The sequence below is a fragment of the Eucyclogobius newberryi genome, unplaced genomic scaffold, assembly GCF_026437365.1.
Source record: "Eucyclogobius newberryi isolate DKJ021-1_F unplaced genomic scaffold, fEucNew1.0.hap1 SCAF_7, whole genome shotgun sequence".
Lineage (NCBI taxonomy): Eukaryota > Metazoa > Chordata > Actinopteri > Gobiiformes > Gobiidae > Eucyclogobius > Eucyclogobius newberryi.
In genome coordinates, this window is record NW_027316389.1 from 16,950,438 (window position 1) to 16,963,411 (window position 12,974).

The following is a 12,974-nucleotide window of genomic DNA, read 5'->3' on the forward strand; positions in this document are numbered from 1 at the left end:
ACATTAACAACACGAACAAATACAAAAAGCAACATTTATTTTGTTCTTTTCATGTATAATATATACAACTGACATTTACACCCTGATGTATTTTCTGTGCCAGCACTAACTTATGCAGTTTTAGCGAAACATACTTTGGCCTAACATTGTTTGTATCTTAAACATTGTTTCATGTTGTAGAGCCACACATTTTACACTTGTTAAGTTACTTGAAATAAATTAAACATTCAGCATTCTTTAGTATCTGAACGGCAAAACAGGCTTCCAGATTTGAAGTCCTTCACATGAATCTCAATAATCATCCTCCTCATCCTCTTCTTCCTCAGGGGCCAGCTCACTGTCCTCGTCTTCATCTTCTTCCTCCTCCTCCTCCTCCTCATCATCCTCCTCCATGCCATTGTCCACTCCAGCATTCAGCAGTAGCTTGGTCTGGTTTATTTCCCTCTCATCGTCTGGATTTATGCAGGCCTGAAACAGAACCATTATGGGATTTTTTGGAACATTCAAAAGGAAAATATAGATGATTTGCACAAACAACTCAGATTTAAACTGGGCTCAAACTGGATCCCAACAAGTGCAAGTGAGAATGCACCCTTTATCGGTCGATGCAGACCAGTGTTTCTCAAATTGTGGTACACGGGCCCTCTGCAGTTTGAGACAACTCATAGGAGTCCTCCTATGGCTTAATCATCATTTATTACCAACTTCCATGGTTTAGTCTTATTTTAGACTTGGCTTAGTCTCATTTCAGATCAGATTCAGCCAATTTAGGACTGATATAATACGGGTTCAGGTGGTACTCGGAAGGCCCACCTTTCAAAAGTGGATTGGTTGACAACCCCTACATCCAAAACTATGGTCTTATAATGAAAAATAAAATCATCTTAAAGATGTTGTAGAACAGTAATCATCTTAAAATACTTAATATTAGCTATCAACGTGACATCCCTTCATTATTATTTAAGCCTAGTCTAGTCTAGTCTACTTTGGCATATGTGGCCCTTATGATGGCAGTGCATTAGATGATGCTTGGTGTGAAAAGTTTGAGAACCACTGCTCTAGCCACTAGTAAATGTTGTAAAACCACACCAATTGATTTAATGAAATGTGATTAGTTCCTTTACCTGAATTTCTTGCGTAGGCTCCTCTGACTCTCCTTCTTCAGACATCGCGTTGATCATAGATTTTAACGCGCCCTCCTCAAACTGTGGACATAGCAGCAGTGAAGTAAATATGTTAATTCGCACTGGCAGACAATAGTTCTGCCACTCAAGTTAAACTTACCTTGAGCCTGTTGAGTTGGTCCTGCAGATTCACTTTTAATTTGAGGAGGGTCTCTGCTTCTTTCTTGAGCTCCTGCAGACGGCTATGCATCTTCAAGCCCACAGAAGTAACAATTCCTCAAGCGGAAAGTCAGAGGTCTGAGCTACGGAAAATCTCTTAGCGAGCCACGTGTACCTTTAAATGACTAACAGAGCCGATGCAAACGAATCATTGATATGAATATCACCCATATTTACAACTGTTTGGTTATTATATTTGTTCAGTGGCTTGTTTTTAGAGAACACAAAGGAGAACATGCACTGCGCTCGGTGGCGTGCGCGCAGGGATTGTTTACTTCCGCATTAAGACGTCACATCCGGCAGCAGATTTCCTCCTTCAAAGCAAACTCTTCATCTTGCAACAGCAAAACTCGAAAACGCCGATAAAATGTATTGATTCGACAGGTGCATGACTATGTATGTGCTCAACAGAATGGAAGCGACTGGAAGCCAAGTTAAAGTAACATTGAACATTTTCGAGGATTATAAATATTTATAACAAAAAGAAATCAGCAACACATTTGAATTGCTATATTATTATATATATATTGCAAAGGGTTGAAAGGGGAATTCTAGCCTTGAAATTTAATTTGAGCTTTACATAAGGTATAAATTGTGTAAAATATTTTATATATCAGTGGGCAAAATGAAACACTATGGTTGGATTCAACAAATCCTTAAGTACGTGTTCAGTGAAACATAAAATTAATTATTTTACCTTAATCCAAAAAGTGTCCTTCATAATCTTGTATTAAATAAACAAAAATCATGTAAATTGCTATTGTAAATGTCATTAAAACAGCCTCTGATGACACTCACATGTATTTGACTGTTTTTTATTTGCCAAATCCATCTTGATTTTCATATTTTTACATTATGTGGTTAATCCCAGTTCCTTAATTGAAATCATATTATGTTCCATTCCATTTGAAATTTAGAATGTATTTATTACAACATTTTAAAGGAGCTATATATAAACATGTGTACTCCTGGAATTTTGAATTGGATATATTACTTTTTTATACTTTTAATTGAGTCTTCCAAATAATTAAGTTGCAGCCGGCCCATGCCCATGTTGATCTTTTGGATTCTTGAGTTAAGTCCATCCAGATGTGAACAGAGATGTTGATCACGTGAAGAAAAAGTTCACAGAGCATATTTCACACATTGTAGGACACACCCCATGTGCCTTATTTCACATTAACAGTTTATTCTGGTCTGAAAAAATTCCCCATAGCTGTAAGATATTGGAAGAAGATAGTGAAATATAGCCAAAATACACAAACATGTCTTTGTGCTTGTGTAACCTGTGTCTAGTGCATCAAACTTCATTGACCTGATTTATAGAGACATTAAAATACTAATGTGATGTATGGTTCTCAAAGTATCACACATCAGTCACCTTCCTATGGGCTAATCTATTATTTTTCAGCAGAGTGCAGCCCCCCAGCATCAGTGCAGCCGCCCAGAGTCATCCAAAGACATGCAGTGGTCAGGAAAATGTCTTTTACTGAGGTCAGTTTCCAACAAGCCTCATCTACTCAATGATAAACGCCAGAGAGGGGCATTACCAGTCATTTCTGTTTCAATCCAATAATAATACAATGGCATACCAAAAACAAACTTTTTGGTATGCCATTGAAACTGGATTGATACTCTAGCTTGAATTGATCCAGAGATTAAGTGAATGTGCAGATTAATTAAAATATAAACAATGTATCTATTAGGTATTATGTATTAAAATACCCCACCTAAGGCCAAAGTCACTGGGATAGGCTCCACCTGCGACCCTAATTGGAACAAGCGGTAGAAGATGAAAGTGTTGGCCCTATTACAGCAGACTCACATGAGGCCATGAGATGCAGGTCTTTGAATTGGAGGTGCACCTTCTAAACCTTTTCCCTGTCATCAGGATGATGTTGTGCTTTCACACTGCATTTCTGAGCTACAGAACCTTTCAGTCGGCCTGGGTCCCTGAGTGAAGACTTTCGGCAGCTGGGCCCCTATGAGCTGCGTGTCTCTGTGGCTCTGCCTGTGCAGCATTTGAAGGTTCCTCCGGTGTCTGTGGAATGCAGGGCTGGATGTGTGGAGAAAGGGGCCCACCAAAAGGGCAGGACAGCGGGGGGCAGTGAACACACAGGGGAGAGAGGAGGGGGCTAACCTTTGACCTCTTCTGTCAGGAAGATATGACTCAATCTTTCACACTGTACAGAACCGAGAAACAGTTCAGTTTCAGCATGTGAGGTGAGGAGGAGTGAGGGGGTGTCAGTGTGGACAAATAAAGAGAACATTTCAGCAGACTTGACAGGACTTTGGAGTCCTCTGTTGGAAAGAGTGAGAGAGTTAGCTGTTTTAAAGTTACCTTTGAAAATTTTTTTTTTTGGTTCAACAGCAGAGGGGGCTGTTGGTTACCACAGGAGCTGTTGCAAATATGAAATTACTTCCTGAGTGATAGTGGCATCACACAATGCTCTTTATAGACTTTAAGAAAACCTAATTGTATGTAGTTACAGAAAATGACCAGAATTAATTTGGGTGGGATCCATACTTGCTCTCTGGCTGGCTAGACAAGGAGTTAATACCTAATCAAGACCTGACGCTGTGTCCTCTCTTTGGTTTTGTTGTTCTGTTGCTATTGCATTGTTTTCTATTAAACTCTTAAACTATCGTGGACCTTTTACCACATTATCTGTCGAACCTAAGTCTAGTGTGAGATATTTAGTTATTCATCAGTTCTGTTTACATTGTTTTTCATTAATGCTCTTAGAAAAATATACCTTATTAGGATAAAAATGTGGCCAGTAAGCAGCTGCGTTTTTCAGAGATTTTGCTTTTCTGAAGCTTTGTTGCACTGTCTCCCAGAACAACCTCTCCCCTGGGTGGTCAGGATTTGCTGTGTTGAATGAAGTGCACATCACTGCAGTCTGATCATGTTTGGAGAGTTCAACGGCTCAAAAGTCTATTTAGGAGTCTATTTTCTCACGCTCAAAAGCACCAAGTCAGTGATACTTCACTTTGCAGAGTCCATTGGTTGAGACTGAATCTTGTCCAAAATGTATTAGCACATTGAAGGAGGAGAATAAGAGGAGATTTTGTAGGGAAAGAGGAGAAGAGAGAGGTCAGCCTCTCTATCTTCTGGGTTCTGCTGCTACGGTGGAAATGGGGCAAAAGCAAGAGAAAGCATTTACATCAATGGTTTAAGAGATTATTGGTTAGGAGCTGACTGTGATTGGCAGATAGTACAGTATGTTTACAAGACTATGTCCATAGTGACTAGTCGACTTATTTTTATTCCTGCCCCCGCAATAGCTAAGTCAAATCCAGAAAAGTGCTATCAGTTGACAAATTAGGAAATACAGTTTCTGAAAACAATAATCCAGAATAAAAATGGCATAGTTGGCGTAGTTCAATACCCTATTTTCCGGACTATAAATTGCACCGGAGTATAAGTCGCACCAGCCAAAAAATGCATAATAGAGAAGAAAAAAACATAAGTCGCACTGGAGTATGAAATGCGGCTGCAAGTGTGAAAATAACAAATAAATATAGCCGCAAGCGGCAATGATCGGCCCTCGCCACGCCGCCGCCACACCGCCGCCACGCCGCAAGAGGAGGGGGCGCTTACGCGCCCCAATTGTCCTTTTATTACGCTAAACATAACTAAACATTTAACCTCCATATAAAATCTGTAGGGGGCGCTGTGGCGCCAAATGAATTTATTTCACTTCAAGTAGGTTTAGGGCAAAGAGTTTAACAACTGATTCTAATTTGACGCAATTCGGACTTTATCTGCGCAAACGGCAGAAATTTTAAATATGGGAGATTTCTGAAATTCTAGCTACCGTGAGAGGTATCAATGTAATTTGGATAACTTTTGATGTCCCACTCCTCAGTAGCATTTTCACCAAATTTCAGCTTTTTAGAGCCAACACCCTGGGAGGAGTTCGTAAAAGTACGACGTTTGGAAAAACTCCGAAGTCATGTTTAGCCATTTTTGAAGCAATATGGCTGACATTTGGTTGGGCGGACGGCGTTGCCGTAATAATATTTTTTACTTCTCTTGTCACCATCTACCTCTGCGCCAAATTTCATGATTCTAAGATCAGATTTTTTTTGGGTCATTTCCCATCTCTCAATGCATTTTTGGTACATTTGGGGGCGCTGACGCGCCAATTTTTTTTATTTTAGAAAAGGGAAATAGCCAGAATGTAGAGAGGCACGATTTTTAGAGATGTGAACATTTTTGTGACTTTTCGTCAATGTTCACTGGGTGAAAAATAGGGGGGTTGGTCCCGAGAAGAAGAAAGAATAATATTCCGATGCGAAAACAATGTTTCCCATTTTTCAAATATCATAAACTATACATTTTCGGAAAGCGCTCGCGCTTTCCTACCTCATGGTGTGGGTCCCTGGTCACTGACGGGTACTTTCGTTAATTTTGAGTGGGCTCCGCCCACTTTGTGTTTTTGGCCCTCTATACAGTAATAATGTTCAATTTTTGCATTACATGCTTATATGCACGGAACATGCAAGAGATGGGGAACGTATTCGTGAGCTACTTAGCGCAAATGAGTGCTTTATATGGGGATGACGACCGCTTCGCGGTCGTCATCTCAATGTAAAGGGCTCGTTTAGTGCGCACTTTTTGCACGGGCTTCGCCCGTTTACAACGGTAATGTTCCATTTTCCTACTACTAATTAGTATGCACGGGGCGTGCATGAGTGAAGGAGTGCGTTAGTGAGTGTTTGGAAGTGGGCGAGCGCTTCGCGCTCGATTTCGTGCGCACTACGTGCGCACTTTCGCAGCCGTGCTTCGCACGGCCTTACGAGATTAATAGGCCTCTCGCCAGCTTGTGGCGCTCGGGCCTAATAACACATATAAGTCGCTCCGGAGTATAAGTATAAGTTTATAAGTATAAGTCGGCCAAAACTATGAAAAAAGGTGTGACTTATAGTCCAGAATATACGGTAGTTATGCCACCAAGTTGTCTTTTCAACGCTGTAAAAGCAAGAAAATATCTAAGAAATGTTTTGCGATGTACCGATATTTCTAATTTATTTTGCAGATTGTATCAAAACAAACATCAGAGGCTTTATTTGCCCTGTGACTTTAAGAAACCTACAGGAAGAAAAGAAAAAAGAGTAGTCAGTGGGGAGCGTGAGGGGTGAGAGAGGGAAGCAGACGGAAAGGTGCCTCTAAGAGAATTCCTGCCGGGCCAGCGATAAGAGGCTCAGATGCAGTTTGGTGAACAGATAGTGTGGGAATGTGGCTGGGCCCAGACTGAGTGCGCTGCCCCTATCTCCACAGACCCATCCCCTCTTCACACAACTGCTGCTGAGGTGCGGTGGAATGCCTGGAGGATCTATCATATTTACTGGGAAATGTGTTGTAAAGTGCAAAGTAGAAGTTCTCAAACCCTGGCTCCACAACAACTAAAACAAGTGGTAAAGAAATGGGTAACAGGGAACACATTTAAAAAGTGGTTGTCAAACTTCTACGGACTGTGCTGCCTTTTCTGGTGTTTTTGGGGGGGGGTTAGTCCTTGTTAAGAATGTCACAATATAAATTGTTAGTCTTATGATTATTATTAAATTGTAGAATCCTTCATACACATTTAATTCACATATATAAAAGAAACAACACTTTCTCTACTCTAATTGAGCAGCTTTGTATCAAACGTTTTTGAATGACAAGTAAATCAGTAGAAAAAGCTTCAGTTGTAGTCATCTGGACTCAGTTAGAAAAAAATAGACGTTTCGACTCTCATCCAAGAGTCATTGTCAAGCTTGACAATGACTCTTGGATGAGAGTCGAAACGTCTATTTTTTTTTAACTGAGTCCAGATGACTACAACTGAAGCTTTTTCTACTATGGAACACGCCTGGACGAATGAGGGATTACACCGACAATGACAAGTAAAGTTAATGTGGCATAAATAGACAGATATAAAGCAGTACACATTTACTTTTATGATTCTTGTGACCTAAATAATCATGATTATTGATCATCCAAAAAACCTTGAAATTCTGATGAGAACTTCTTCATAATGCACATTGGTTTCGTACTTTCTGTGACTTGCTTGATCTCTAATTGAAGTAGGCAAATTGTGCTACATATGTTCAGCAGCTCTAACCACTGAGCCACTCAAAGCATGGATACTGCTTCTTTGAGTTAAATCTAGAGTTGAATAGAAGGGAAATGTGGTTAAAAGCTTGATACAACATGTTTACTAAATGTCCTTCCAGAACAATTTGGCTTGAATATAATATGAATTATGTTGGGCTGTAACTGTATAACTACTTATTCTTCTGTTAAAGTAGGCAGTAGTCATTAGTAGCATCATGTGCAGTGTGCACAAGCCAAAATCCATTTTCAAGTCTGACCACCATGTTCTGAGACCCAATTAAATTAATACTCTTTAATTAGAAAGAGTTTTTGATGTTTGAGGGTGTTTGTACTGTCTCAATTTTGGACATGCAAAGATAATTCAATAAGTACTTTGAAGAGAAGCAAAGAGAAAGTGTCTTTATAATTGTTCCATGTCTGCTTCAGCAGGCTGTGGGCAAGTGGAGACGCCAGGCTCCTCACTATCACAGCGCCTGATGGAGTGATAGCAGCGGGGAGCAGCAGAGCGTGGACAGAAGGGTGGAGCCGAGACCAGTAGACAGTCTACACAAGTCTGCACAAGGAGAAGCAGGAGGACCACAAGCAAGCACACCCCAGTGAGGCTAGATTAACAATCCACACTTAGAAAACATTGTCAAAATATGGGTCCTCAAACTTATTATCATTACAAATGTGATAAATCATACTAAGCTCAGCATTTATACAGACCAATGTGTCCAAAATGTGAGACATTTTGTTTATGGACATCGGGGAAAACCTCCATTATGGCATCACCTATCTTAAGAGGCACACCTGCGATGGTGGGATGCTCTTTGATGAAGGCAACAGCGCTGTGGCAAAGGTGGCTCTGAGGGAGAATATTGTGCAGCCACATTGTCTGCCTCTCCAGGCCTAGTGCCGCCAACCCCCTCACAGTTATCAGCTGGCTCAGCAGCCACAAAGAACTAGCTAAACAAGGCCTTGTTTATCTTTGCAGACTGTATTCACTGCACATCCCAGCCACTGGTGGTGGCACCACTCCACAGATCTGCTGTCTGTCCAGAGGAAAGGTCAGCAGCCTGCGGTGAACATTAGCTCAGAGGAGCAGAACAACAGCCAGTCTCACGACCACGCCAGAGTGTCTCCTGTTGTCAAAGCTTTTATTCACTCCCTGATTCAAAGTCTAGTGTCTATATCTGTCAATATTTTTGCATGACCAAGGCTTGAGAAGTATGTATTTGTAGGAGTTACCCTATGTTGCTCTCAGCCTCTTATCTGTGAGCGGGAGCTTGATTCTAGCCACTGTAGACATTGCTATCAAACTGGGTCCTGTCTATGCACAAGGAAATCACCCAATCTGCCCTCAGGAGTAAAATATGCTGCAGACTTCCTGGCCCACAGTTTGATAAAAGACATTTGAAAGCGCTAATTGAGATAGAGACAAGTCAGGCTGGGACAACAGACTTAGTATTAAACAAATCGTGTTTTATAAACAGAGAGAGGTCTGGGATAGGCGACCTGCTCCAGCTTCTGGGAGGGACACTTTTCAATAACCCTTAGTGCTCTACTGACCATTCTCTTCTCTCTCTTCAATTTGATTTAAATGGGGACCACTGGGTTATGGAATAAGAAGCATGTAATTATAAACAGGCAATGTCACTTTCTTATGTACAGAGGGGCCCAAAGTGAAGGCCAGAGTGAGGGGCCAAGGGCTGGTGCAGATCTGCCGCTGTTTGTGTGAGCTGCCCTGGTTCTTATCTGCTGCTTTACTGACGCCATTCTCTTCCTGTCTCAAAACTTCACTCCTCATTTTCTGGTCTCTCCTACCCAGCCTGTCTGGGTAGCCTGGGTAGTCTGTTTTTACAAGTCAGTGAAGATTAGATAGAGTTACCATGGCCAGAACTGCAGCTTGACTTAATGAAGAGTGTGACTTAGGTCTAAATAATAGTGCCTAGAAACATAAAGAGTTGAGTTCAGTTGTAATGAGAACAAGATGTTTAAAAAAAATGCAATTGCCTATTTAACTTAACTTATCAAAACACATACCACTGCCTGTACTTCTGACTACATCATGGGAACATTACAGCATATTTTTTTAGTCTTAGTTGTATGTTGCATAAATTCAGTACCAAATACATGGGGTATTTGTCTTTCTTCCCCTGCCTAACAAAATCAAAAACAGCCATCTTAAATACATAAACAGTGAAAAAGCCCTGGTCTGAGCTGTTTTCGCGTCACTGCAGTCTTCCTCTGTCTGGCCTGTGGCTGCTGGGCTGCTCATTCTGATGGCGCCATGCTCTCCGCTGCTCTGCCGTAATCAGGAACAGTGAGGGGCAGTCTCTATCAGAAAGACTTTCTTTCCCTTTCCTTTGTTTTCTGCAGATTTCCTTCCTCGTTTTCTTAGATATTCTGTCTCCACTGATGTAAGTCCAAGCATAGGGCTATTTAGAAAGTAAACATATGAAGGAAGACTCTGCGACGCTATAGCCTGCCCGAGGTGCTACCACTTTGCCAAGCAATCAAGGATAAGCGGTTAGTGAAGTGGGAGCTAATGTTGGTATTGGATCGTATTCTACATTGAATAATGCAGTCACTAAAGTGCTCACATATCAATATTGTTAGTACAGTAACAACTCTGACCCTAAGCCCTCTTTGACCCTAGGGCTGGGCCATATGACAATAAAATCTTCGGACAATTGGCTATTTTAGCAATATCTTCAGATAGTAGTTCACTGTTTTTGTGAAACTCAGCTCTATAATCAGGCTGGCCAGCCTTTGTCATGCTCTGAGTGACTGGTGGATAAAGTCAATGACAGTGAAGTCAGAAGTCTCAGAAGAAGCAGACGACTTTAGTAACCTCTTTAGTTTAGTTACAATCTTTAAGGAGTCATAACCCACCCCACCAACCAGGCTCAAGCATCGACTGCTTTAAATGGATATGTTCAATGCCAAACTGTAAAATATTCTACACAAAGATGTCGTTGTAATTCCTCATTTGTCCAGGAGTGTTCCATTGTAGAAAAATATTCAGTTCTAGTCATCTGGACTAGACTCTGAATCAACTCAATCTTTTTCTACTATTCTACACAAAGCATTAACATATCCATAGAGACTAGGTGGCAGAATCGCCACCCAAAAAGTTGCATTGTGTGCACCTTTAAGGTTTAAAGCACTCCTTCCTGCTGAGTTCTGTCAGCAGGGCCCGGTTAAAGCAGGGCCTGGCTGCTGGATGTGAGCTCAGAGCAGGCTCCGAGAGCCAGACTGGATGGCGATGCACAGTTTCCTCAGAGATATCAAAACGGTTCATTCACGTCTAGTTGGTTACTCTTTTAAGGGTGTAATGAGCACCACTCCCATTCTCGGGGCATAGCTAAATCTTATGAAACTGTTTTACTGAGGTCTATCGAAGTTGTTTCTTGCAACATGATTTCTTTCTATCCCTATGACTGACCTCTACATTTTATTATGAGTAATTTCCATGAGCTGTGCATGAGCATTGCAGATTATGCATTTTTAAATCAAATATCTAGACTATACTGCATTTTCCTTTTTCTTTTGTATGTCATACGAGTAGTGAAACATTAAATTAATTTAATTAACAGCAATTCCCAACATTTTGTTCACAACTAGACTTCTTACAAAGGAAATGGATTCCCTGCAAATGTGCACTTTGAGAATAAGTGATCTTGTCTCTCAGCTAGAAAATTGTTGGGTTTGAGCAGTGTCTTGAATGGACGTGGTGAAGGTCTTTGCCCACAAGAGCAGAGTCTTGGAGGCAGCCATGTCCTTAATCAGCTGCAGTGAATGGCTCCCTCTGAGGCGGCTGCATGTCTGACCTCTCTGGACATTGGGTGTTGTGGTGTATATCTGTGTGGCATTAGCAGCAGTGCTCTGATGACATGCTCTTCCTGCACTGGCCCTCGCCCTTCTGAGGTCTGTGGCTGAGCGTCTTGTGGCCCCCAGTCTTGAGGCACTCATCTATTTTGGGAGGTCACTTGGAGCCGGATACTTTGTCTCCCCAAAGCGTCTGTCTGCTGATACTGCTATCAACTACGGCTTTTAACCAGGAGTCAGGACAGTTTACACAAGTGACGCCAGAGCAGTTATCAGGGCCCTGACTTTAGATTAGGTCTCATAATGAGCATCCTTGAACAGGGAAGTGAGGGGCTCCCTGTGAGGAATAACAACCAGAGCTGTTGAGAGATTAGAGCTAAAGTCCAATGGGACAATTCTTCATCAACAGTCCCAAAAGTTAGTCATGTCAGTAATAACATGAAAAAACCTACTTGACCAACCATTACTAAATACATTATTGTGAATGGGACCAATAGAGATCGTCACTCCACAACAAATTCTGAGTTAGTTTTCGGAGAGATTAATTAGTGAGCATTCTTTAATGTGACAAATGTGTATTTATTTATCTGAATATTAACACAGCCGTTATGGTGGATGTTCCATGGCTCATTTATTGACTTATAGGCTATATCTATTGTATTATTACGTTGGACAAACCTAGTTAAATCAACATAAAAGTAAAATGTCTAAAAAGGCATATTTTCTGTGATTTAAAATGGAAAATTGTCTCATTTACTAAGTACTTTCTACCTCCAATGGGCAATGTACTTTACATCATGGAACCACTCCCACACACATACATTCACACAGTGTACACAGACACTGAAGGTGAGGCAGGTTAAATGTCTTACCCAAAGACACAACAACAGTATGTACGTACCTGTGGGAGCTGGGACTGAACTTCCTATGCCGAGGGCGGGTTTGAACCACTGACCTTCAGATCAATGGACCAACATTATATAGTACAGGGAATAGAAAAACACAAACCACAGGACTGACCATTCAATTTGTGATCCCCAATAAATATTCTGTCCTTTGACACTTAATATTTTCTCTCTCCGATGTTCATATTTGTTTATTTAATACTAACTCAAAATTGTATTTTAACTGTCCTTTTCTGGTGTGTTCCCATCCATTTGAGCAAAGGTTTTTTCCAGCACCTTTACTAGTCATGACTAGAGTCCTAGTTTATAGTACTCCATACACAGGATTTCTCTTTACCTCTGGTTCCATTTATATTTTATAGTTTTAAGTTTATACGCATGTTTTTCTTTCTTTTTTTTGGTTAAATCATATTTGCCGGCCTCTTCATAACTGTGTTTCATTCATCACTGTAGTGTAGGTTGGGACTTTGTCGTGGGGGGCGGGTCTTCAGTGCTTTCAGCCAATCAGAACTGTTAACTACTGGACCTTTGCTTGAGTGGATCAAGTTCTCCTGTGTAGGCGTGCCACGGAGCCACGGAGTTACACTTTAACTCTTCCTTATCATTCATTATTACTGAGCACTGACTGCAACAAGTATCCCATGATAAGATATTGTCCAAAACCCTCAAATTAAGCAGTCTATAAAACATACAATTCCGCACATTGGTATTGCAGTCCATAGGCTTCTTTTGTGTGTGCAATCATGAACATTATTCTCCATAGATTTTTTTTTTAACAAAGAAGCGGGAAAACTCTTGTTCAAGCAG

The 12,974-nt window shown here is 41.0% G+C and overlaps 1 protein-coding gene across 1 annotated transcript; it reads right to left on the reverse strand.

The window, feature by feature from the left end:
- Nucleotides 1-20: 20 nt before the first annotated feature.
- snapc5 (small nuclear RNA activating complex, polypeptide 5) lies at nt 21-1,625 on the reverse strand. The gene is made up of 3 exons (XM_072434605.1): nt 1,285-1,625; nt 1,125-1,205; nt 21-468 (listed from the first exon to the last, which is right to left on the reverse strand). The coding sequence occupies exons 1-3, from the start codon at nt 1,372-1,374 to the stop codon at nt 292-294; spliced, it is 348 nt and encodes a 115-aa protein (XP_072290706.1). The 5' UTR covers nt 1,375-1,625; the 3' UTR covers nt 21-291.
- Between the last annotated feature and the right edge of the window lie 11,349 nt (nt 1,626-12,974).

Coding starts and splice junctions, on each gene's coding strand:
- snapc5 (XM_072434605.1), bottom strand. CDS start 1,374: ATGCATAGCCGTCTGCAGGAGCTCAAGAAAGAAGCAGAGACCCTCCTC. Junction 1,206..1,284: donor ACCAACTCAACAGGCTCAAG/GTAAGTTTAACT, acceptor CTATGTCCACAG/TTTGAGGAGGGCGCGTTAAA. Junction 469..1,124: donor AGCCTACGCAAGAAATTCAG/GTAAAGGAACTA, acceptor GTTCTGTTTCAG/GCCTGCATAAATCCAGACGA.